Raw genomic sequence first — 27,328 nt, forward strand, 5'->3', positions numbered from 1 at the left:
TGGATATTGACAGCATTGGGCCCATTAAAAAATGAAACTACACAAGAACCTTATCTAATGAATTGCACCTGGGAATCTGAATCCCCTTGAATTAGAAACCTTGAATTAGACTGTCCTCAAGGACTATTGTTATTGTTTTATGTATTAGTGATATCGCTACCTATAGCTATAGTGGTAATCTATAAAAATATTAGTTTGCTTAAGCCTAGAAATGTTACTGATTAATCTTATAAGGAAAGTAAAACTATTACATGAAGTACAAAGTGATGATACATCCTTAGGTTTTGCTGAAGTATGGAAGTTATGGAGAGGCAGTTGGGAAGCTGAGCGGAAAGTACCGCAGATATGGGCATGTTGACCTTAGTGGGTCAGAAGCCATGGGAGCGGCAGACAGGTCTTTGAAGGACTGAGTAGAAGGAACGTCATGTATTACATTGTGCTTTGCTTTAGAGAAATCATGCAAGACGGTAGTTAATTAATGTTGCTAGGAAACATGAATATTGCGTTTTTTACTAAGGTAATGGAAAGTTTTGTTTAAAGGCTATAAGAGTATATAAGCCATGCTGTAGAAACAATAAACGGCTTTTGCTTGCATCAAGCTGCATCCCGTCTCTCAATCGCCAACAAATGGTGCTCCCGTGTGAGGATGCGAAGACCCGCCTAATCTGAGCGGCTGACGGCAAGCCCCACAGAACTTAAGTGATGCTGAGAGGAAGCAGGAGCCAGCTGGCAAAGAATCCCTCTAGGATAAGGAGGTGAGCTGAGGGGAACATGGGTTAACGGAATGTCTGCCCAAGAATGAGACCTTTTTGAACTCATGACTAAATTACTAGAAAAGCATGGCAAACTCCTGTCTTTGCATGACCTAAAAGTCATGCTGAAATGGAGAGCGGCCAAGCTGCCCGGGGTTACTCCGGCTACAATTTTCACTAAAGAACTGTAGGATGAAGTGGGAGTCAAGTTATGGAATTGTGTGACAAAAGGGGATAAGGAGGTTGCAAATATGCTTCCTTCCTGGAGAGTGATTTATGAGACTATGATGGCCCAGGAGAAATCCCATGCCGAAGTTAAAGAGAATACATCTTGCTCTCCCTCCGCGGAGAATCCGGGAAGCTTAATACAATCTGAGGGTGATGCATCTCCTCCTGTACAGCCCTTGAACCCCCCTCCTGTGGGAAAGCCAAAAGGGGGTCCCTTGCGATCTGTAAGGGCATTCACCGCAGGGTACTGCCCCAACGATAGCAAGGAGGAGCAAGAAGATCCCTTTGATCCCGGATCTATTGACCCTGAGAGGGAACAGGACCTTTATCCCCCGATCCCCATGACAATTGGGCTCGTTTGAAATGGGAGGCGCTGAAAGAGGGGGAACTGGGCATTGCAGAGAAAATTGTAGCACCTGTCTTTTATCAGGGAAAAAACCAACGGAACCCGCAATGGGAGCCAATGTCTTTTTCCGTAATTAAAGAGCTCAGTCGAACCGTGACAGAGCATGGTTTAAGCTCTCCATATTTCAAGAGTTTGCTGTCTTCTGTGTTTAATGCTTATGTTATGACCCCTCATGATTTAAAATCACTTGCTCAGCTTTTGCTAACCCCCACGCAATACCCTCAGTGGGAAACTGAGTGGCAGAAAGGATTACAAGCCATCCTTGTCACCTATGTGGGTCATAATAATTGGGCTTTAGTAATCCTTATGCTTAATCACCTTATGGGGACAGGGCCTCATACGGATCTTGCAGCCCAAGCCTGGGACTGCCCTAGAGAGGCCCTTGAAGCAGCCTGTGAAGCAGCATGCTTAGCCCTTCTTAAAGTCCCTGATACACAGAAGCCACAGAAAGTGTTTACAACTATTGTGCAAGAATCTCGTGAACCTTACATGCAGTTTATTGATCACCTTAAGCAAGAGCTTGAGCACCAGGCTGAACACCCTGAAGCTCGTGAAATTTTGCTTTTAAAGCTTGCTGTTGAGAACGCGAACAAGGACTGTAAGAAACTTCTTAAGTCATTGCCTAATCAAAATCCGACCTTGGTTGAGATGCTTGAAGTGTGCAATCGCATTGGCATAGTAGAGCATAAATATGAGGCAATGGCTGCCACTTTTGCAGCCCTTAAAGGCCCCTCCGGGGCTCCGGCAGTTTGCTTTGGCTGTGGCAAACCTGGTCACTTGAAAAAAGATTGCTTCGCCCTGAGAGGGACTAAACCTGAAACCCCTGCCATGTGTCCCCGTTGTAGCAAAGGCCATCACTTTGCTAATCAATGTCATTCTGATTTTGAAGGTCGCCCAATCCAGGGAAACCAGACCCGGAGCGCGGGACGGCACTGCGCACAGACACAAATGCCTCAGCCGTCGCAGACACCCCAAGGAGAGGAGGACCGCCTCAAGTCTTCGCCCAGCAACTGCAGGCAGCGCCGGATTGGACCTGGCTACCTCAGTCACAGTAATGTTATTAGACTGTTCTGTTCATTTACTCCCTACAGGAATTTTTGGGCCCCCAGGACCCCAGAGAAGTGCCTTGCTGTTAGGGAGATCCTCAACCACCCTTTCAGGACTTTTTGTTCTCCCCGGGGTTATTGACTCAGACTTTGTAGGAGAAATCAAAATCATGGCTTGAACCCCTTTCCCACCTTGTACAGTTCCTTAAGGAACCTGCATCGTGCTGCTGATTCTTTTCCTACACGAATCGCAACCCCCTGTAGAGGAATGCAAAGAAAGAGTGGGAGGATTTGGTGTGGGATTTGGTTCCACGGGAACCCCACAAATTTTATGGGTACAGGCCCTTTCAGGCAGACGCCCTACGTGTAAATGTACCCTGTCACTACGAGGACACCAAGTGACGCTTACCGGTATTTTAGATACCGGGGCTGATGTGACTGTCATTTCTCAAGCCAAGTGGCCTCCTGCTTGGGCCCTCACGGAAGTACCCCAAGCCCTCACTGGGATTGGGGGAAGCAGTTTCTGTTATCAAAGTCACCATCTAAATCAAGTGATGAGACCAGAGGGCCACACAGCTTCTATTAAACCATTTGTTCGACCCATACCCATGGTGTTATGGGGACGCAATTTACTTTCCCAATGGGGTCTAAAAATTGGGTCTGATTTTTGATGGGGACCATTGTGGTGCGCGACACCCTGAAATTAACCTGGAAAACTGAGAATCCTATCTGGGTGGATCAGTGGTCCCTGTCACAAACCAAATTACATGCACTTACTGACCTTGTACAAGAACAGCTTCAAAAGGGGCACATTGTCCTCTCCACGAGTCCTTGGAACTCGCCTGTGTTTGTTATTCAAAAACAAACTGTCAAGTGGCGCTTGCTCCATGACCTTTGCAAAATTAATGCTGTTATAGAGGACATGGGAGCCCTTCAACCCGGTCTCCAATCTCCTACCATGATCCCTCGAAATTGGCATTTTACAGTTATTGATTTGAAAGATTGCTTTTTTACCATTCCTTTGCATCCTGATGATGCTCCTAAATTTGCTTTTTCTGTCCCAAGTACTAACATGCAAGAACCCTTGCAAAGATATCATTGGGTTGTCCTACCACAGGGAATGAAGAATAGCACTACTATTTGTCAGTGGTTTGTTGCAAGGGTCCTCAGTCCCATCTGCCAGAAAATTCCTGATGTTCTCCTGTATCATTACATGGATGACATTCTCATAGCGGCAGAGAAACAAGAGGTTATGGAGGAAGCCCTAGCCCTTGTCATTGCTGCTGTAATTCAAGCGGGACTTAGTATTGCTCCCGAAAAAATCCAGCCCCAACCCCCTTGGAAATACCTTGGCTAGCGTATCAGGACCCAGACTATTGCCCCTCAACCTTTGCAAATTCAATCAGACATTCGTACCTTACATGATGCCCAAAAACTTTTGGGAACCATTAATTGGGTTCGTCCTTTGTTAGGAATTTCCAATGCATATTTGAACCCTTTGTTTGCTTTGCTAAAAAGGGAACCAAATCTTTTGTCGCCTCAGCAGCTTACACCCGAGGCTTCCCAAGAACTACAACAAGTAGCTGATGCTATTTCAAACCGCCAAACGGCCTGATGGGCCCTGAGTTACCTTTTGCTTAATAATTCTTAACCCAGATAAGCAACCCCATGCCTTGATTGATCAGTGGGATTCTAATGTGCCAGATCCTTTGCTGATTATAGAATGGATTTTTTTGTCACACCATATGTCTAAGACCATAAGCACTCAACATGAAATGATTGCCTTGCTCATTGTAAAAGCCCGACAAAGATTAACCACACTTGCAGGTGTGGATTTTTGTTTGATCTGTTTATCTATTATTTCTGTTTATTTGCAGTGGTTGTTGCAGCAGTCCGAAATGTTTCAAATGGCTCTGGCTGATTTTTCTGGACAACTTTCTTCACGTCCCCCAAAGCACAAGCTAGTGGCAGCCAGTTTTAATCTCCTAATGTGACCCAAAAGAACTGAAATTCCCTTGCATGCTTTAACTGTCTTTACAGATGGATCTGGCCACATGCACAAGTCGGTATTACTTTGGTGGGACACAGAATCTGACCGGTGGGATTCAGATGTTGCCACTGTTTCAGGTTCTCCTCAAATTGTTGAATTAGCAGCTGTTGTGTGAGCCTTTCAGCAATGGCCTATCCCTTTTAACTTAATTACAGATTCTGCTTATGTTGCAGGGATCGTTGAGAGGGCTGAAGCTGCCGTACTGAAGGAAGTGTCTAATGCAGAATTGTTTCAATGGTTACAAAAACTTGTTTTCCTTTTAGATTCTAGGCAACAGCCTTACTTTGTAATGCATGTTCGCTCTCACACTACTTTGCCTAGTTTTACTGCAGAAGGAAATTGCCCGGCAGACTTACTTACTTTACCTGTTCAAGTATTGCCTGACCGATTTGCCCAAGCAAACCTTAACCATTCTTTTTTTCATCAAAATGCTGCCGCGCTGGCACGCACTTTTGATTTGACTAATTGCCAAGCCTCCAGCATTGTTGCTGTATGCCCTGACTGCCAGAGGCACTCCTTTCCCTCTCTTGCCAGAGGTGTTAACCCTAGAGGACTCCAAAGCCTTCAATTGTGGCAAACGGACATCACTCATTTTTCAGAATTTGGTCAACTCAAATACATCCACTCCTCCATAAACACCTTTTCAGGTGCATTATTTGCATCCTGTCATACAGGAAAGGTAGCAAAAGAAGTTTGCCGCCACTTTGTGAGTGCCTTTGCAGTACTAGGCATTCCCTTGCAAGTCAAAACTGACAATGGCCCAGCATTTACTTCCCAGAGTGTTGCAAATTTTCTTGCCCTATGGGGAGTGATGCATGTCATGGGGATTCCCCATTCTCTGATGGGCCAATCTATAATTGAAAGAGTCCATGCTTCACTTAAGCGTCTTTTGCTACAACAGAAAGGGGGAATGGGGAATGCCACCTCAGCCAAGTGATTACAGAAGGCGTTGTATGTTTTCAATTTTTTAAACTGCTCATTAATGGATTCTAACACTCAAATTGTAAGGCACTTTAGCAATAATTCTCAACTAAAAGTCAAATAAAAGGCCCCAGTGCTCATTAGAGATCCAGAATCAGGTAAGGTTCTGGGACCATACCCCCTTGTCACATGGGGAAGAGATTATGCTTGTGTCTCCACAGAGAATGATCTGAGGTGGATCCCAGACAAGAACGTGAGATCATTCCGAGAATCTGTGAACATCTCTCCTACACTGGACCCTGACCACCCTCGTTCTGGCACTTCATTCCCGGCTTTGCTTTCTTAGACCATCGATTCTCAGTGTATTCATGCCAGCATTCAAGCCCTCCAAAACAGTGTCACTAAACTGAAAGTTGTTAGCAATGGAGACTGGTTTGAGCAACTGTTTGGAGGGTGGGGGCTTACTGCCTGGCTTAGAAGCTTGTTAAAAATAAGAATTTATGTTTTTGGTATGTTGCTGCTTTTAATGATTTGCTTGCCATGTTTTCTGCAGTGTGTTCAAAAATTGTTAGACAAGTCTATGAAAAGAATTTGAATAGTCCAACAGAAAGGGGGAGATATGGAGAGGCAGTTGGGAAGCCGAGAAGAAAGTACCGCAGGTATGGACATCTTGACCTTAGTGGATCAGAAGCCATGGGAGCGGCAGACAGGTCTTTGAAGGATTGAGTAGAAGGAACGTCATGTATTACACTGTGCTTTGCTTTAGAGAAATCATGCAAGATGGTAGTTAACTAATGTTCTGGGAAACATGAATGTTGTGTTTTTTATTAAGGTAATGGAAAGTTTTGTTTGAAGGCTATAAGAGTATATAAGCCATGCTGTAGAAACAATAAACTGCTTTTGCTTGCATCAAGCTGTGTCTCGTCTCTCAATCGCTGACAGAAGTGGCTTACATCTTGGTTACCAGAATTGGGGAGTTGGTTTAGGAGAATAATAGGACTAATTGTTATAGCGGTACTAACATTTGTCTGTTATAATCCATTGTTGCTCTTTTTGTGTACCACACCTTCAGAACACGTCTCCTCCCCCCACCTTTCTCCCTTCTCCCAGTGACTGTAAAAAGACAACCCTTGAGATGTTCAGTCTGTTTACCACTTCCATAATAACCTTGTTCAGTCCATTTAGGAAGAGGAGTCTCTCTTGCCCATGCTATGAAAGCATTATCAGAACGAGACAGCCGCCCAGGTTGGTTCTCTGCTCGCATGTGAGTCCCTTCCGACGACTTGCAGCTTTTCCCACAACTGCTTTCGAGGGTCCACTCTTGAAGTTTTTGGGGTACAATTTTAAGGTTGAGCCGTTCAGAAACCAAAATTCTCTTCACCCATCTCTGGGAGCATTGCATCTCTAAGAACAGAGGCCCTTCTCCTTCCCTAGGAGCAAAGGGTCTTCCTCATCTTCATCTTTAGGACTATCTCTGGGAGCATCTCTAGGAACTGAGGTTTTCTCCTTTCCCATTTGGACCATGTTCTGGTTTGGCCAAATTTAGAAATATATCCTCTGAGAGAAGGCACAACCACACCTCCCCCACCAGGTTCGGGAAAAATAAATTTTCCTCGAAGGAAAGTGAAGGAGATTATTTATTTAACAAGCACACAGGAAAGGAAAATAATGCTAAATAATAAAATCTCTTGCTGTGGAAAAAAACCTGGGAAAGTGTTAGAGTCCTCCCTTTGGTCTCCTTGAAGCTGGGGCTTGGCCCAGGGCCAGGCCCTCTGTGCCTGGTGGAAAGTCCTCCCGATGTGCTCTGATGTTAAAGCAATCAAGCAGTCCAGGAGAAAAGGGAGAAAATCTGAAATTCCAGGGAAGGAAAAATTCAACTCTCAGTCTCTCTCCGGAGAACAAAGCAGCTGAACCACTGGCCAGAAAAAACTGTCCTAAGAGCAGCAAGCCAGGTGCTTCCTCCCTCCCCTGCCACAGCTGGGAAACAAATTGCTATCTGTGTGTGACCTTGAACAAGCTGCAAACTTCTTTGAAAAAGTTTTGCTCAGTTTTTTTCCTTCCCCCTCTCAGGCTCAGTTTAGAGGCCTAGAAAGGCACAGGAATTAATTTCTGGGCATAGGCAGCAATACGGGATACACATCATAAGGTCACCCCAAGACAGAGCAAAAGTCCTCATCGCTTCCATCTCTCCCTGTTCAAACTTCTCATGAAATTACAGCTGCTTCAGCATCTGCCTATCTCAGCACAGGTGCTTTTGCTCACAAGTTGAACACTCCACCCCCCCATGCCTTCATGAAATTACAACGGGTACTCTGATACAGGTACTCTGATACATCATAGCTTTACAACAGAATTTCAGCTTTCAGCATCTCCTCTTTCTGCTCCCTCAGGTTTTCAGCTCTTCACAGCACTAAAAGGGTTAATCTCACCTAGGCCTTGCAGCTGGAATTTCGCTTATCGCTGTTGGTCACATGATCTTTTGCCAGACAGCGGTGCAGCTTCAGCTGAATCTTGGCCGCACTGGAGGGGGGGGGAGCCAGGCCGCTCCGGCTGCCCGCAGCAAGGCCATGGGGGGGGTTCCGTGGGTGGAACAGGGCCCATCAGCTCCAGGATGGCTGTGGCCCGGCCCAGCCTGGCCCGAGACGGGCCTGGGCCAGGCCCGCTGGCTCCCCGCATGGGGCCCACAGCCACCTGTCCCAGCACAGAAACGAGAGAGGGCTGGGGGGGGGTGCTGACTTTCCGGCGGGGGAAGACACGCAGACAATCAATGTGATTGGTAATGCAAGCTTCGTTTATTAGCAATACAGAGGCACTTATATAGTATCAGTATATATGCTTGTCAGTTCTTGATTGGTTTAAGCTTACAAAAGCACATTCTTACTTCTACATAATTGGGTTAGATAAAAGACTACATTTGGCAAGCTTCTCTTATTTATGTTTTGTCTTGAGAGATCAAAAGATCTTCCTCCCTTCTCATGGTCAGCACATCTTTATCAGAACAGCACTGTACCTCCTAAAAACTCCCTTTTGGTTCTCAGGCCTGTTTCTCATGCAGGCATTTTCTCATGGAGGCTTTTTCTCATGCAGGCCTTTGCTTACAGGCCTTTGCTTTGTACAGTTCTTTTATTGATTTGTCTTTATCAATGATCCATGTCCCTGATCCTCTAACCATTCTCCAACGGGGGGGGGGGGGTTGTCTATTTTTAAGTGTGGATCACAGATGCAGTCACAATTTTAAGTGGCTTAAAGAATTGTCCATATTCAAACTGGCCAGCTGATAGGTTCTGTCAGGTCACAGAGGAAGCTGTAAGCACCCCTTTGCAAGAACATCACTTCCGGGGCTATGCTTGCTAACCCATGACATTTATATATTTATATTTTATAAATTTTAATATATATATATATATTTATATATATATATATTTTATATATTATAAAAGCTAGACAGGATTTCTGGGAATGACAATTAGCCAAACTTCTCATAAGAACTAAGCAAAACTTTTTAGCAGATATTGAATGGCAAGAAAGGGAAGCAACAAAATGAACTATGCTAAAGAAATGGCATGAAAGTGAGACTTGAAGAAAAAGAAGTATTTTTAAACAAGTCTCAAAGGGGGGATGTGTTGTATACATAATATACTTTTATCTCTGTAGATAGCTACTTGAAACTAGGAGAATCTGAGAAGCAAGAGCAGGATTATACCATAAATGCAATCAACAAGGAGATAACACAGTAATAAGCTGCTGATAAAGCCAAAGAATTTTGTTTGAACTTTGTGTTAACCTTTAGTCATTAATATATGAAATTAAAATACCCACCCATCAGCTTTAATTGTCCCTTACTCACATAAGCCCCTTCCCCAGAGCAAGCACTGTAAAATACTTGTGTGCTGAATCTTTAGACAGAGATGAAGGAAGGTGTAGTCAATGGCTTTAGGTTGTTTTACATATGGGAAATGTTGATTTTTCACTGTCGGAAGTGTATAAATACAGAGAGCTGGCATACTGAGGGTGTGCCAGCTTTGTGGATTCACCACCCATCTCTGCACTGACATGTAATAAACAAAAAACTTAACTCTGTGTCTAGATTGGCTTCTTGCACACCGGGTGAATGAACCCTACTTTTAGAACAAAACCACTATGAGCTGCAATGGCCACTGTCTTGGGGTGATTTTATGTTAATACTGTATTCCCCTATCATCTGCTTTATGCCCAGAAATGGGTCCTGTAGCTTTAAACTGGGTCCGGGGGGAGAGGGGGATCTGGGGGAATTCTTCCACGCCGTTTGTGTTTACTCCCCTGGGGTGCTTGGCCTTGCAGCGGGGAGTTAGTTACATTTTTGCTTTTAGCTAGCTTGGTTTTGTTAGCTGAGGCAAGAAGTTTTCCCGGGACTGCATATAGCAATCCTCTGGTGACTTCTGTGGCTTCTTCTGGAACTGTTTGGCTTAGCTTTGATCTGAGAACCACACCATCAGTGGGAGCCGAACGCCACAGACTGGCGGGGAGGCTGCGGGACACCACATCCCGGCTCCAGACCTTAGGAGAAGATGAGCCAGCTAAAGAAAGAACTCTAAATCCACCAGCTTTCTCCGCAGCGAGGAGGTTTAACAGTTATTCCTTTTTTCCTGTGCTCTGCGGGCACTTTGTTTGTTAAATAAACAGGTTTTTTTCACTTTCATCCAAGAAATTCTTTTCCTATCAGTGGGAGGGGAGTGCCGAAACTTCTTTTCTTTAGAGGAAACATTCATTCCACAGCGTTTTCCTCCTAAAATTGTCTCAAAACCAAGATAGTCACACAGACCTCCTGCTGCACCGTCCTAAATGCCTTCTGACCGGCCGCCTATGGGGAAGCTTCCCCCCACAGCCACTCCACAGCCAGCAAAGTGTCCTCAGGACAGATGCTTCCAACAGGGAGGTTACTCTAGCTGGGAACAAGACCCAGCACAACCAACAGGGAGGTGGCAGGAAACAAGAAGCCAGGTGCATTGATGGCTTATTATGTTATAAACAAGCATTTGAACCATTCAGCTTTGTAAAAAAAAACCCAAAAAACCAAAAAACCAAACAAACCAACCTACAACACAGGTACTAGGCACATCTTTGTTAACAAAATGGACTTTATATCTTATAATAGTAATCAACTGGTAAAATATAGTTTATTTCCAAGTTTGTATTAAACATTCATATCAAAACAGCCCTGAATTTTTTTAAAAAAAATATTGCACCATCAGGATGAAATTTTTATCCATTACCTAGTGAGTTATAATGTATATGGTCAATCATGTTTATCCACATTTTTTAAAATTTTACAATACAAAGACAAGATAATTCAACATACTCCAGTGGGAATATAGACCAATTGGTACATTTGCATAAGTTGCCTCCTTACAATCCTGGCAGATTTCTCAGTGAAGTTTTGTTTCACAACCTATTGGCAGATACTAGTGTGATGCAAAAACATGATCTGCAAGATCAGTAAGAACATCTGAAGAAAGCAGTTTCAACAAGCAAGATCTACAAAGCATAGGAAAGTTACACAACAGACAACTGTTCTGGATTCAAAGAGCTTGTCAGTCTCCCTTTCTCCCTCCCCCCCCACTGTATAAGCTAACCCCCATAACAAACAAACAAAACAAAATAACCCAAACCCCACCCCAACTCTGTTCCATCAGGAAACTTTTGTCCATCAAAACTGATTTATCATACCAATACAATTTACTTTAAATAAAGCTATACATATTGTACACTTCTGCCAAAAACTCTCTTCAGCTTTCAGATACTGAGACAAAATAACCAAGGTTGCTTTAATGCATGAGTGCCAAGAAATATATAAAAATTAAAAGATTTTTGCACCTTGTCACCTTGCACTTGTGGTCAGCATTACAAATTTGCAAGCCAGGACCAGATACCATTTACAAATATTTAGTTTAACATACACCAGACACCCTTTCAGTGATTCCAAACCAATTCCAGATGAGAAATTACCACAATTTAAAAAAAAACCCTCTGCATTTGTTATATTGTACAATATTTACCAACTTCAAAATAAAAGGGTAACAAAAATGAGTACACTGATTTATTTAGTACATCAGAATAATTTATTACAAGACTTAAAAAGATCCCACATAACACAAACCCCCACTTAAGCAGGATTGGCAGCTGGTCTCATGTTGACATAATCTCAGGAGTTTAAACCCAAACCATTATTTAAGAGAAATCTTCCACTTTGAGATACAGTAATACAACCTTGCATTATAGGGATGGTGTGTGACACTTGAGGATAAAGAACTGGAGTTGTAACATGTACCTCTGTATTAGGCAGACGACATAATTTCCCAGTTCATAACACAGTTACAGCAGCTCCAGGGCTTAAGCAGCTTTAAGTTTGTTCAAATTCTGTGCTGTGCATATTCATAACTGGAACCAGTTGGCCTGGATTAGACTATTCTTATAGGTGTAGCTAGCATTTTTCAGCTAGACATTGACAATAACTCGTATTCATTTTCAGGGTCAAGACTTTATTGGTCATAGTAATGCCTTATTTCTAGTATCTAACCAGGAGCACAATCTTCAAAACTAAGTAGGTAATGAAGTTGACTTTGAAGAGAATGCTCATTGTTGAATGCAAATGTTTTATGACATAGCTTATTGTGCAATGTTTACATTAGTGCTAGATGAAAATGTAACTGTGGATAATTACACCCAGTTTACAAGAGATTAAATGTTTTTGTGCAAGTATTAGCTAAGATCTTAATATTTAAGGTTCAATTTTGTTCTGAAAACACTGCAAAAACAACTGTGGTAGGATTTATGACATTGGTAACAGAAATCTACTGTTAAAAATTTTTTTAATCTCAAGCACAAGTAAAGGCTGGGCATAGAATGGATCAAGAATTAGCCCTGGGAGGACTGGGAATGGTTGTGGACAAGAAGCTCGATATAGAAACACAGAATGGCTGGGGTCAGAAAGGACCTTAAAGATCATCTACTTCCAACCCCCCTGCCATGGGCAAGGACACCTTCCACTAGACTAGGTTACTTGTAACCCCATCCAACCTGGCCTTGAACACTTCCAGGGATGGGGTGTCCACAACCTCTCTGGGCAACCTGTTCCAGTGCCTCACCACCCTTATAATAAAGAACTTCTTCCTAATATCTAATCTAAACCTGCTCTCCTTCATCTTAAGGCCATTCCCCCTTCTCCTGTCACTGCATACCCTTGCGAAAATACCCTCTCCGTGTTTTTTGTCGGCTCATTCAGGTACTGGAAGGCTGCAATTAGGTCACCCTGAAGCCTTCTCTTTTCCAGGCTGAACAATCCCAATTCTCTCAGCCTCTCCTCATAGGAGAGGTGCTCCGTCCATCTAATCATCTTGGTGGCCTCCTCTGGACTTGCTCCAACAGGTCCATGTCCTTCCTGTGCTGGGGACCCCAGAGCTGGACGCAGCTCTGCAGGTGGGATCTCACCAGAGAGGGGCAGATTCCCCCCCCCCCGCCCATTGCCCATGCTGCTTTGGATGCAACCCAGGACACAGGAGGTTTCTGGGTTTGCAAGTGCACATGGCCGAGGCATGTCCAGCCTCTCATCCAACAGCACCCCCAAGTCCTTCTCAGCAGAGCTGCTCTCAATCTGTTCATCCCCCAGCCTCAATTGATCCTTGGGGTTTGCCCAACCCAGGTGCAGCACCAGCACGTGGTCTTGTTAAGCCTCATGAGATTCCCATGGGCCACTTCTCAAGCTTGTCCTGGTCCCTCTGGATGGCACCCTGTCCTTCAGGTGTGTTTCTGTACCACTCAGCTTGGTGTCATCTGCAAACTTGTTGAGGCTGCACTCAATCCCTTTGTGTCATTAATGAAGATATTAAATAACACGGGTCCCAATACCGACCCAATATGACCTGTCAATGTGTGCTCACAGCCCAGAAAGCCAACCATGTCCTGGGCTGCATCAAAAGGAGGATGACCAGCTGGTCGAGGGAGGTGATTCTGCCCCTCTACTCTCTTCTTGTGAGATCCCACCTGGACTCCTGCATCCAGCTCTGGGGCTCTCAACACAAGAAAGACATTGACCTTTTAGAACAAGTCCAGAGGAGGCCACAAAGAGGATCAGAGGGCTGGAACACCTCCCTATGAAGACAGGCTGAGAGACTTAGGGCTGTTCAGCCTGGAGAAGAGAAGGCTTCAGGATGACCTAATTGCAGCCTTCCAGTACCTGAAGGATCTGACAAAAAACATGGAGAGGGACTTTTCACAAGGGTATGCAGTGATAGGAGAAGGGGGAATGGCCTTAAGATGAAGGAGGGCAGATTTAGATTAGATATTAGGAAGGAGTTCTTTACTATGAGTGTGGTAAGGCCCTGGCACAGGTTGCCCAGAGAGGTTGTGGACACCCCATCCCTGGAAGTGTTCAAGGCCAGGTTGGATGGGGTTACAAGTAACCTAGTCTAGTGGAAGGTGTCCCTGCCCATGGCAGGGAGTGGGAAGCAGATAATCTTTAAGGTCCCTTCCAACCCAAACCATTCTATGATTATACGATAAGCTGTCATGATTAGTTTTAAATGTTCAACTGAAAAGTTGGACTATTAATGCCACAATTTAAATGGCAGAGTTCATTATAAAGCCGACTTGGAAAAACTTAAACCTATATATGTATTTTCAACTGCAATGCGAATTCTATAAAATATATGGCAAGGTAGCATATGATATAAACAGCTGTATCAAAGCATGAACATATTTTTAAAAGTGAAAATTTTAGATTCTGGAATAGCATGCAAGAGGCCATAGAGCTGTGCTATTAACTACATGCACGTGTTTATAAGGAACAGGATTGTCAGCCTGCAGTAGCAGTGGGGAACTGCTGTGCTGCTACCACACTAAGATATGAGCTACTAAATCTGTGCAGATCAGGAACCTGCTGACAGTTCTTCACAGAGCCACATTTTGTTTCAGCCCACAGGGTGCCAAGTCTTCTCAGCATTAAGCCTCTCACCACTGTTGTGGCCTGAATTGTTCTACTTACAGTCCACAGAATTTCACCCTTAGTGCATTACAAAGCCCCTACATATACTTTAACCTGGTTGGATTTGCATGCATTTAATCAAATTTATCTGTTATTAAAAGTAGTATGCTATAATGCATTAAACTATTCTTTATCATTTACTGTCAAATAAGAGGAAAGAAACAGCAGTTTTAACACATTACTGTTAGATGCTGACAATTCTGATCAACTAAGGCACAACTATAGATAATGATCAAGTCATTCTTAAGTCATTGAACTACATTTACTTACAGTGCATTAGATGTATGTATTACCAGTGGAAAAAAGCAAGAAGGCCAGCATAACTTAAATATTTGAATTCTAATGTGCAATCAATGTAAAGTGTTATGAACACTGTCCCAAGGGCATGTGACTTCCTATATCTGTATTATGCTATTGGACAGCGGATAATCGGAATTCACTCCAGCTTCAAAATAATATACATAACGGCCTATAATCATTCCAATCCCTCTGAAAATTGCATTCTGTGGATAATTTTTTCAGCACCTTTGTTAATTTAACTTGATTATAACTGGAAGCATCTATGATTTAGGCATGCTTATTGCTGTAAAAGAAATAAGCCCACTTTCAAAATTATTGTGCAAGTATTTTAATAAGATTTGCACACATCTCGAAGAATTCTATTGCATGACTCCCTGGTCTTGGAGTTAATTCAGCCTTAGAAGAATCAGTTAAAGAGGTCACTGATGGTGTAAGGGATATATCTGCAGATTTTCCCTGTGCATCACCATCTGAATCTTTTTGACAGGATCTACAGTTGCTTACAGAACCTGATCTCTGTGGAGTTGCAGTCCCAGATTTTGCTTCAGTAATTTCATCTGGGGGACAATTGGAGAGAAGAGGAAAATTAATCATAGGAACAGCAAACTTCCCCTTTTCACACTTCCAATCTTGTTTTTTTTTAAAATGTTGATTAATACATAAACAGCTTTTGCAACTGTATATAGTTGATTAAAAAAAAAAGCTTATACATATAGCAACAGAATTAAATGTCCTTATGCAAATTATTCTTGTGCTCTGAACTGTGCTCCAGGACTATCTGATCTAGTTTAGACCAGCACTCACCACATTTTTCATGAAGTAGTTTCAGCAGCTAATAGTTAAATAGATTTAGCTTAAAACAGAAACACAACAGCATCATAAGGTTAAGTCAAATAACAATATGAACATTTTGTAGATGCTTTTTGATAGTATTTTATTTGCTTTCTATTTGGTTATTCATACTTTGTTATTTGTATTTCATTATAATTCATTGGGTGCATTAAATACTAGCATCCACATCCTTCATTTTTGGAAGTTTTTTCCCTTAATATGCATTTGGGCTGCAACAGTTTATTTCTAAGATGAAAGTATTTCTACCTCATACTGAAGGTAATTTTCTGCTGAAGTAGCTCTATTCTTACTTTAAATATTCAACATTAGTTTTGACTTGCACCTGTCACCAGAAAAAGTTATTTCTAGGAGAAGTTAGTGAACACAGAAGAGATTGGGTTTTCACATCAAAGCTACTTTAAACTACAGTTTGTAAGAGGGATAGAGAATGGTTAGCTGTGGTGGAGGGAAAGTCAGATCAGCTTCACTATTGGAAGAGAGATGCCAAATCCATGCACTCGGCTTGTATTTCCTCAAGAGTTGAGGCCAGGACTGCAGCTGTCCCAGCTGCATGGCTCTAAGCAGTCACCTCCCCTTCAACAGGAATAGCATTTGTCTTATACTACAGTAGAGGCCAGTGCAGGAAAGTGATTAATGCCCTGTATCAAATACTACTAGATCTAAGCAAGCACTTGTATGGTTAGAAGGGACAAGGCAAGAATTGCATTGCCAAGTCAGATCAGGTTAAACTGTCATGAGACTCAGCCTTAGCCATCCTATACTGTAATCCAGCCATATTCCAGTAAATCCTTTTTCCATGACACGTTTTCCTAGGCATGTCATGTACACTATTGGCTATAAATAATTTGCATTAGTCTACTATGCTCCTAAACAAGCATTATGGCCAGTCTATATTTTCTCCTCCATTTTCAGGAAGGTATCTGACTTGCAGTTTGTACTGGTTTTCACTGGAATAGTGAATTTTCTTCCTAGTAGCTAGCATGGGGCTATGGTTTGGATTTGTGCTGAAACAGTATTGAAAATACAGGTATGTTTTTGTTATTGCTGAGCAGAGCTTGCACAGCATCAAGGCCTTTTCTGCTTCTCATACCGCCCTGCCAGTAAGTAGGCTGGGGGTGCACAAGAAGTTGGGAGGGAACACAGCTGGGACAGCTGACCCCAACTGACCAAAGGGATATTCCAGATCATATGACATCATGCTCAGCATATAAAGCTGAGGGAAGAAGAAGGAAGTGGGGGATGTTTGGAGTGATGGCATTTGTCTTCCCAAGTAACTGTTATGCATGATGGAAATGGCTGAACACCTGCCTGCCCATGGGAAGGAGTGACCAAATTCCTTGTTTTGCTTTGCTTGCACATGTGGCTTTTGCATTCTGTATTAAACTGTCTCTATCTCAACCCATGAGTTTTCTCACTTTTACCCTTTTGATTCTCTCCCCCATTCTACCAGGGGAAAGTGAAGGAGCAGCTGTGTGAGGCTTAGTTCCCAGCTGGGCTTAAACCACAACAGAGTTGTATGCTGTGTTACTGTCACTCTATAAAAGTTTTTTCTACAGATCTGTCCAACTGCTTTCAAGACTTCACTTACTGCAAGCGTATGCCCATCTTAAATTTTGTCTACTCCTAGCCTTGGTGGGTTGGACCTGGCTGGCAGCTAAACCCCCAGCCAGCCCTTCATTCACTCTACCCTACCCTTAGTGCAATGGAGGAAGAGAATTGGAAAGACAAAAGCAAGAAAACTCATAGATCAAGATAAACAGTTTACTAAGATGAAGAAAGAAAGAAAAAAAAGTGATGCAAAGGCAACCACATGCCACCTCCTATAAGCATACTAACACGCAGCCAGTCTCCGAACAATGGCTACCTTCCCCAAACTCCCATTCACTCAGATTTTTTGCTAAGCATGACATCATATAGCATCAAATATCACTTTGATCAAGCCAGGTCAGCAGTTCAGGTTATGTCCCCTCACAACTTCTTATTCACCCCCAGCTGTAGAGAAATGGCTGAGTGAACAGGGACATGTATACATGCACAATCCAAGCTATATTAGTGAACTGTCCTTGACTAGAGAAAAAAGAGAGGAGCAACGCTGATGTGGCAAGCCAACAGGATGTTGGGGAGGGGGATGCTGACCATAGAAAGAGAAAGACTTATGTTAGTTAGTCGCATGCATATTAATCTGTAACCAATCGCTTGCTATTAAAGGCTGCGTGAACAGTAGCTGTAACCCAATAGTATGGAGCTTGCTTATGCGTGCTTGGAGAATTAGAGTATAACTATGGGTCTGACAATAGAATAAACGGAGTTCCATCATATCTCTATGAGAAGCGTGATTCATCCCGGCAGATCTCTGGCTATTTCTGGCGCCCAACCAGGGACCGTTCCTCAGAGGAAGATACGCTCGCTGATCACCAAAAGAAGGGTGACGACGACGAGCGACAGAGATACTGCGGGCGGAGAGTGTCGACCGTGAGTCAAAGGATGTCGGTCAGGCCGGTAAGAAGGGTCGCTACCTTCCCTCCATGATACCCTGCTAGCATGGATTTAGAGTTTGCGGCAGCACAGAAATTACTCCTCGCTAAGCGAGGGGAGGAGGTCAAGGAAAAGGATATAAATAAGCTCGTTTTATGGGCGCGGGAGCATGGACATTTGCGAGTCCCCCCCCCTCCTCTTTGATGCAGCCGAGTGGAGGGAAGTAGGGGATCACCTCTGGGACTGTACTATCCAGGGAAAAGGGAAAGAAATTACAAACTTAGGGCCCACCTGGAGAACTGTTATAAATGCCTTGAAAAATATGCAAGCCGAGTCAAAAGTAGCTGCGGCTGCGGTGGAGGCAATTGCAACACCGGCTGGGGTTGTCACTCCTGCCCGAACTACGCAGCGCGGGGGGCTGAGTGGACTGTTTAAAAGCTCGAGCGCGATAAAAGGGCAGAAAGCAGAGAAGCACTTTGAGACTGTCAGTGAGCTCCTGCGGGAGCAGGAGAAAGAGCTCTTGCAATCAGAGCCAAAAGAGGAAGTTACCACCACCACACCTCAGAGCAAACTGAAGGCAAACGCGGAAGTTACAGTTGACCAGTCAATGGGCGGAGCAATGGGCGGTCCTTCTTGTCAGCAGCGCCTCTACCCTGCTTGCCCACCCCCTCCACCTCCACTGCCAGCAGAGATTCATCCCGGACCACAGACTGCCTCTCTGCCACAGACTGTTTCCCTGCCGGAGCCACAGACTGCTTTTCGGCCGGAGCCACAGACTGTTCCTCTGCCAGATGATGACATACCAATGACAGAGGTGACAAATGAGCTACGTGCTCATCCCCCAGGATCTTGTGTGAACCCACAAGCATTGGAAAGATGGGCTCATCAAGTAGTAGAGGCAATGCATCAAATGAAACAACACTTTGATTGTGCTCTGTCTTCTATGGAAGAAAAGCTCAATCGAAAGCAGGAGCCACAACAGGGTCCCATTCAGTCCCGAAGGGGTGTGGCCCAGACGGCCCTGCAACTACAGGAATGGGCTCGAGTTGAGCCCTCCGCTCCACCTCCCGACTTTGAGCCAGGACGTGGCACGTACAGCAGATGTTCCCAACCTTTGGGAAGTGAACCTTTGCTTGGTGGCTGACAACCTCACATTTGGACGACCACTTGGAGTCTGGGAACAGTCACCGAGTGTGCATGCTAATCACCACAGAAATTGTTTATGCTGTTATAATAGCTTGTGCTTGAGCTTGTGCTGTGGGGGCTGTGGGGAAGAGCTTACTAGGGGAAGTTGGAATGTAGACGAGCGAGGTAGTTTATGCCGAGAATGTTATCAAGTGCCTGAGACAAGAAGTTTTAGGCAGTGTGCGTCTATTGTGCTCGGAATTCCACCACAACAGATTAGAGTTAGCTCATTTAGGGATCCACACGAGTTTTTACTAAGCTTGGAAGTGTGGGCAGGGAAGGAAGCCATTAGACGTCTGCAAGTGAGTAAAAAGACCACTGTAACCCAGGCATGGTGCCCTACATGTGGCTCCTCCTCTCAAGTACTTTCACCCTGAGTAAAGCTGTGATAACTTCAGCATCAGAAAGAGAAAACGTGGGTAACATGGGCTCACCAGGCAAACCAGACGGACTTCTGTCTGGCCATGGGGTCGGCAGCAGATCCATTTTGCACATGTCTAATTGGCGTGCCATGGATCTCACTTGAGGACACATTTCAAAAATGGGTGACAGATATAGGGAAAATCAATGAGGAGGTGGAGCAACAAATGCAAAGCAAAAGAAACCGGGGCGAGTGCTTAGGTTGTTGGTCTAGTTATTGGCACTCCTTGCAGCAAATCCGTATTGTTGCCAATTTAACAAAAAATGCAACCTTGCCTCTTCAAGAGCTACAGCTTTATGGGTCCCTTTTTCCCAGTACGCTTGTTAATGTAACACCATGGACCAACTGTTCCAATGTGGTGCCTCCAATGCAATATGCCAATGGGTCTGGGGTTTTCTTCTTTGGAGATCCTCGGGAGGACTACCAGGCACGACAGGGCATGGCCTCCTTTCCATGGAAACAGAACGTATCAGGACACTCCATTGGAGGCTGGAACGTGCCAGCCACGTTGGGAGGAGCTAAGTCTATTGACACAACCGGAGGAAAGATTTTACCTCCTGGAGTGTTTTTGATATGCGGAGATAGAGCATGGAATGGGATTCTGCATAGTCCAATTGGGGGTCCTTGCTACCTGGGAAAGCTAACTATGTTTGCCCCTTCTATACAAGCATGGAAAAACATTACGGCATCAGAAAGTTGGAAAAATAGGATGCAAAATAGATACCAGCGTAGTGTTTCCACATTTGATAAAGATTGTAATGATAAGGTAAACATTATGAGTTTGAGTGCATTTATACCATTGGCTATTTTTAACCCAGGGGGTGCTGCAATTCATGGCTATAACAATCTGAAAAAGTTGGCCTGTTGGTCAGAAAAGGAATTTAATAGGACTTCCCATATGTTAAATGAGCTTTTAACTGATGTAGATAGCATTAGGCATGCTGTACTACAAAATCGAGCTGCGATTGATTTTTTATTGCTAGCTCACAGCCATGGTTGCAAAGAGTTTGAAGGTATGTGTTGTATGAACCTGTCAGACCATTCCCGGAGTATCCATCGACAGCTCTCAGAACTGCAAGATGCTTTTCAAAAGATACAGATCCATACAGACAGCTTCTCTGAGTGGCTGTCCTCGCTTGGTCTGACAGGGTGGTTAGGAAACCTGGTTCAAGAAGGATTACGTCTGCTAGCTACACTAGTAATTGTAGCAATAATAATTTGTTGTGGTTTTGGGTGCATATGGAAAGCTTTAGAGAAAGTTGTTCATCGGGCTTGGCTTGTGCAAGAAGAAAAAGAGGGAATTGTAGAGAAATGGCTGAGTGAACAGGGACATGTATACGTGCACAATCCAAGCTATATTAGTGAACTGTCCTTGACTAGAGAAAAAAGAGAGGAGCAATGCTGATGTGGCAAGCCGACAGGATGTTGGGGAGGGGGATGCTGACCATAGAAAGAGAAAAACTTATGTTAGTTAGTCGCGTGCATATTAATCTGTAACCAATCGCTTGCTATTAAAGGCCGTGTGAACAGTAGCTGTAACCCAATAGTATGGAGCTTGCTTATGTGTGCTTGGAGAATTAGAGTATAACTATGGGTCTGACAATAGAATAAACGGAGTTCCATTATATCTCTATGAGAAGCGTGGTTCATCCCAGCAGATCTCTGGCTATTCCCAGCCTACTCTTTGAGTGCACCACAGTGAGAAAACAGAAAGACTAGATACTGTGCAAGTACTGTTCAGCAATAGCCAGAACACTGTTTTAGTCACAGATCAAAACCAGTACCATACTAGCTACAATGAAGAAAGTTAACTCCATCTCAGCCAGATGCAGTACAGCAATGTACAGCTAAAGTCAAATTTGCACGCCTAAATGCCAAGCTTTATCTTCACTAGGAAAATATGTTCCCATACTTACTTCAGATCTAAATTAATGTTTAAATTTGGGGGTGAGGCCACAAAACCAGTTTAGGTTGATTCAAAACTCACCTCCAACAATCCTTCCCCTTTTGCACCAGCAATATTAGTGCTGGTGCAGACACAAAATGGAGCGGTTTGAGAGTTGATATAGCTAAAAAGTGATTATTTAAGGAATGAAACAGCTAACCATCTGATCATAGGAACACTAGACAAGGAAGGAATAAAGAAACATTAATGCAGATCTAGCTTGGCTTAAACTAATAAAGGGCAACACTTACATCACTTAAAACAAGTTAAGACATGTTTGCATTTAAAATTATTCCCCTTACAAGTCCATTGACTTATGTAAGTCTTTACATACCATCAATGCTACGAAAGTCCAGTAAGTATGTCCTGCTATCCACCTGATATAACTGTAGACTCATTTTGGAATATGCACTTGTCACTGGATTCTTGCTTCGAACACGCAGATAATATGGATTTACAACCTAGTACACAAGAGATTTGACTTAGTAACTAGAACTGTTTAAGAAGCTCTGCACATTATTTTTCTTATTTCAACTCACTAGTATTATCAAGTGATTTCAGGTTTACCTGACAGAGCTTTTTTTTTTTTTCCAACAAAAACACACCAAAAAACCCCAAACACCCCACTCAACATATTCCCAGAGCCCCAGTAGAAAGATTAAACACATTAGCAAGATTATTCCTGTCAGCATAAATAGCCTTCCCCCCAAAACCCTTCCTGCACAGCAAGCACAAGTAGCCAGTACAGGCACATGAGACTATTTTCCACAGCACAGGAGAACACAGTTTCATACTTCAAGGCTATGTAATTACACAGCTCAAACAAAAATTTACTGTTGTCTGCTGTAAAGACTCTTTATTCTTTACCTTCCATTCATAATCCAGTTGCTTAATTGCTCGACAAACTTCAGCCATGATATCATTTGGTCTACTCTGACTCCGTATTCCCAAGTGCCACTTCGCTCTTCTTACACCTTGGTGTTTTGACTTCTGTGGATTCAGCTCATCAAGAGTATGGCGGGGACGTGGTGCTTCAGCTACTAAGAATGGCACTCTTTCAGGATGAGGTCGAGACAGATTGTGATCATCAATAAAAGAATCCGGTGGGCTTGTAGCCAAGTAGAAGTCCTTGGCCTCATTCATTATTCTTCGATTATCTATAATGAGATGATAAGCAACCACTAAAGGGTCCTGATGATTTTGGCTGTATAGACAACTTAGCACTTCTTCTTCAGTGCATTCAAACTTCTCACACACTTCTTTTAAGGCTTCATCATCAATCATGGTAGAACTGTATGATGGGTCTTCAGGAAACAGGTACTTGGGAAGGTCCTGCTTAAACCATTCATGTTCTCTAGATGTAAAAATAAAATCTGAGTATATATATGCAAAGCAAGCCTTTTTATTATTAAATTATTTTAAAAATAAAATTATTCTTAGTCTATACAAAAAAGATCAACAGTTGTCAGTCCAAGTCCCCTTCTGTGCAGCACAACAGTACATAATGAAAAGTAATCATCTCCCACACAAGATTTTGCTAGACATTTTGCAGGAGATTGAAAAATGCCTCTTTCCTCTAAGGGTTTCAACTACCTGATCACGAATAATATCTTTGTATAAGTCAACCAGCTTTTTATATAAATAGTTGTGGTTTTGGCATTGGGTTTGTAGTTAGTGGCAGTAAAAAGAAAAACAATTTTAGTTTTGAGATATTTTCAATGGAAATTTGTACGCTACCCAATCAAAGCTGTCCCTCCCCAAGTACATACATAAGAATACCTAACAAATTAAAGAAATCTTGATACCAAATAGTTTTTTTTGTAGATGTTTGAACACTGAAGTCACATGCTCCCCACCCCCAACAAGCTGCCTATGAATTTTCCATTCAGAAAACCCCCTTGCTGTCTCTTCAAGCCTTAAAGAGTTGAGGGAAGGCTATGGAAGAGTCGATCTGTACCTCTTTACTAGTGTATCCATAGGCTAAAAGTGAAAAGGAAATATATAGAAGGAACCAAATGCTTAGGTTGCCCAATCATACAGAAAAAAAATGAAGTAGTTTTGTGTGCCTAGAGTAAGCTGTTTAACTAGTCAAAGGATATGGCATGATGCTAATTTTATAAGTATCCTACTCCATAGCATAAAGACTTGCTACAGATTTAAGAGCAGTTATATTGACCAAGCTCTAGCCTCAGAACATGCCTCAGCACAAGTGCATTGAGCAAAATGTACTTTCATCATAAGCAAGCAATTAACTTAGAAGTAGAAAAAGCTTTACCTATACAACTATAAAGCACAGCTTTAGTTGAATAACTGAATATTTTGTTATTATTTGTTACAGTGGGCTTCTTTCTTTGCATGCACATACTAGAAAAATTAAGGTAGTCAATTAAACTCCAAAGTTTATCCTTTAAACTGAGATGATGTCTCATAGGACAAAATTGTTTAGGATTCAAAAATCCATCCATGCTCTGTAGTCAACATTTTTCAACATCTTTTTTCATATCACTTCTCTTTCAGACTTATTTAACATGACTTAGATGAATGGATAGGAACTTAGCTTAAGTTTTACAATGTTTAGTTCTCAGTGCTTTGATTTCTGCAAGTCTTCTCAATGACTTCTATGCCTCAGTCTTCAACGGCAAGTGCTCCAGCCACACCCCCCAAGTCAAGAAAGGGACTGGGAGAATGAAGACCCTAAGCCCACTGTAGGAAAAGATCAGGTTCGAGACCATCTAAGGACCCTGAATGTGCACAGGTCCATGGGATCCAATGAGATTCATCCATGGGTCCTGAGGGAGCTGGCAGAGGAAGTTGCTAAACCACTATCCATCATTTTTGAAAAATCGTGGCAGTCAGGTGAAGTTCCCAAGGACTGGAAAAAGGGAAATATAACTCCCATTTTTAAAAAGAGGAAAGTGGAAGACCCAGGGTACTACAGCCCAGTCAGTCTCCCTTCTGTGCCAGGCAAGATCATGGAGCAGATTCTCCTGGAAATTATGCTAAGGCACATGGAAAACAGAGGTGATTGTTAACAGCCAACATGGCTTTATAAAGGGGAAATCATGCTTGACAAATTTGGCGACTTTCTGTGACAGGGCTACAGCATTGGTGGATGGGGCATGCCAACTGACATCTTCTGCCTGGACTTGTGCAAAGCATTTGACACTGTCGTGCATGACATCCTTGTCTCCAAATTGGAGAGATATGGATTTGATGGATGGACCACTGAGTGGATAAAGAACTGGCTAGCTGGTTGCATGCAAAGAGTTGTGGTCAACAGCTCATTGTCCACATGGAGACCAGTGATGAGTGGTGTCCCTCAGGGGTGGGTACTGGGGCCAATACTGTTCAACATCTTTGTCAGCAACATGGACAGTGGGATTGAGGGCCACCTCAGCAAATTTGCTGATGACACTGAGATGTGTGGTACAGTTTACACGATGGAGGGAAAGGATGCCATCCAGAAGGACCTTGACACGCTTGAGAAGTGGGCCTGTGCAAACCTCATCAAGTTCAACAAAAGAAAGTGCAAAGCCCTACACCTGGGTCGAAGCAATCCCAGGCACACCTACAGGTTGGGCAGAGAAGTGATTGAGAGCAGCCCTGCAAAGGAGGACTTGGGGCTGATGGGTAATGAAAAACTCACCATGAGTCGGCAGTGAGTGCTCACAGCCCAGAAAGCCAATGTAATCCTGGGCTGCATCCAAAGCAGCATGGCCAGCAGGGCGAGGGAGGTGATTCTGCCCCTCTATTCTGCTCTTGTGAGACCCTACCTGGAATACTGCATTCAGGTCTGGTGTCCCCAACATAAGGACATGGATTTGTTGGAGCAAGTCCAGAGGAGGGAGACTAACTCAATAAAAGGACTGGAGCACCTTCCCTATGAAGACAGGCTGAGAAAGTTGGGGCTGTTCAGCCTGGAGACCTCACAGCACCTTCCAGTATCTGAAGGAGCCAACAGGGAAGCCACAGAGGGACTCTTTGTTAAGAACTGTAGTGATAGGACAAGGAGTAATGGGTACAAATTGAAAGAGGGGAAACTTAGGTTAGATATTAGGAAGAAATTCTTTATTGTATGGGTGGTGAGGCACTGGGACAGGTTACCCAGGGAGGTTGTGGATGCCCCATCCCTGGAAGTGTTCAAGGCAAGGTTGGATAAGGCCTTGAGCAATGTGGTCTAGTGGAAGGTGTCCCTGCCCATGGCACGGGGGTTGAAATTAGATGATCTTTAAGGACCCTTCCAACCTTTTAACATTCTGATTCTATGAAAGTACTTCCCATTTTAATGAAGTAGTAAGTGATATATGTAACACAATTTTTGTTTTACTGAAAGAACATGAACATCGCTAACTTGCTAACTTCCAACCCTAAAAGAAGAAGCATCTTCACTAAGGTAGTATTTCAGAGCTCTCTCCTTAGAGCTTCTTACAAATAAAACAGGAATACCTAACTATGCTATTGCATGAAGATACCTTTTTTTAAAATTCTACCCACTGTCCACTTGTCAAAGTGGTCATCCTCTCCAGAATCCTATCTTGGAGTCCATGATGGCTATCTCTAACTGCAAGTTTAAACTTATCAGTATCCTACATAGCAATTGTCACTCATACACAGGTTCATATCAGGGTTTTCAAGCTAGAATAGTGAGTGCCATCTTATACATGGAATATTCAGCCTCAACAGATGATTTTTCTGAGTCTGCAGAAATATGAATAAAAGCAATAGTTATCAGGTTAAAGAGTCATAACTTCCTCTCAGACATTTACAATACAAAACAGCAGTTCATATCAGCAAATAATTTTCTTGCCCAGAGAAGTCAATACAGTACAGTTTTTGCAAACCATTCTGCAGGTAAACAGACTTGCTTTAGCAGTCTTAAATCTAGAATTTCTCAGAATTATTATATGTAACATATATATTTGTTTTACTCTGACTGCCGATAGATACTTCATTTGCCACAGGAGATCAGAGCAAGAGCTAAAGCCAAAAAACCAGAAGTTGAATTTTTCATCTCAGACTATAAAACAGGGACAAGCTATATGAATGACTTATTTGTTCTGCATATTTTCATTAAAATTACCATTCCAGCCTCCTCTGATCAGATATCAGCTAACATTTTACCTAATGTTTCTGATTGTTGCTCTCTTCATTGGATCTACTTGCAGCATGTGTTTCAGAAGACTAGATACAGATGGATTCAGGTACTGAGGGGTATAAAAGATACCATCACATATCTTCTTAAAAAGGGTTGGCACATGATCATCATCAAATGGAAGTGTTCCACATAACAAAGCATAGAGAATAACTCCACTGCTCCAAATATCTACTTCTGGACCTGCATATAATCTGGGAAAAAAGTTAAATATTAGGAATTTGTGCTTAATACATTTAAATAGATTTTTTTTCTACATTCTTAAATTGTATCATGTTAATCAAGAGTATATGAACTTTGGACAACTAATCTGCAATTACTATACCATTTAGTGCTATGCCTCGAACTCGTGTCCTTCCTCTTCACATATGTAACAGAAGCTAGAGAAGTACTTAGTTTTCCTCTCTGTTGTATAAAAATAATCCACAGATACAATTTAAGATAATGGCAAACTGAAAGAAACTTGCACCTACTACCAAGAAAGCCCATGTTATACATTGCTATCACTGTTCGAGTGCAATCTATGTAGTCATCTAGCCTCCAAGTCTTGGAGGCTAAGAAGTTTAAGACAAGTCC

The 27,328-nt window shown here is 42.9% G+C and overlaps 1 protein-coding gene across 1 annotated transcript in view; it reads right to left on the minus strand.

The window, feature by feature from the left end:
• Positions 1 to 15,034: 15,034 nt before the first annotated feature.
• Positions 15,035 to 27,328, minus strand: part of LOC116437428 (5'-AMP-activated protein kinase catalytic subunit alpha-1-like) — a 49,397-nt gene continuing 37,103 nt past the window's right edge. Inside the window, exons 6-9 of the mRNA XM_032095081.1 lie at positions 26,722 to 26,946; positions 22,468 to 22,954; positions 21,935 to 22,061; positions 15,035 to 15,279 (exon numbers count right to left, since the gene is read on the minus strand). Of these exons, the coding sequence (XP_031950972.1) occupies positions 15,035 to 15,279; positions 21,935 to 22,061; positions 22,468 to 22,954; positions 26,722 to 26,946 (1,084 nt within the window). The remainder of the gene's footprint in view (positions 15,280 to 21,934; positions 22,062 to 22,467; positions 22,955 to 26,721; positions 26,947 to 27,328) is intronic.

The sequence above is a fragment of the Corvus moneduloides genome, chromosome W (genome assembly GCF_009650955.1).
Source record: "Corvus moneduloides isolate bCorMon1 chromosome W, bCorMon1.pri, whole genome shotgun sequence".
In the NCBI taxonomy this organism is placed as follows: domain Eukaryota; kingdom Metazoa; phylum Chordata; class Aves; order Passeriformes; family Corvidae; genus Corvus; species Corvus moneduloides.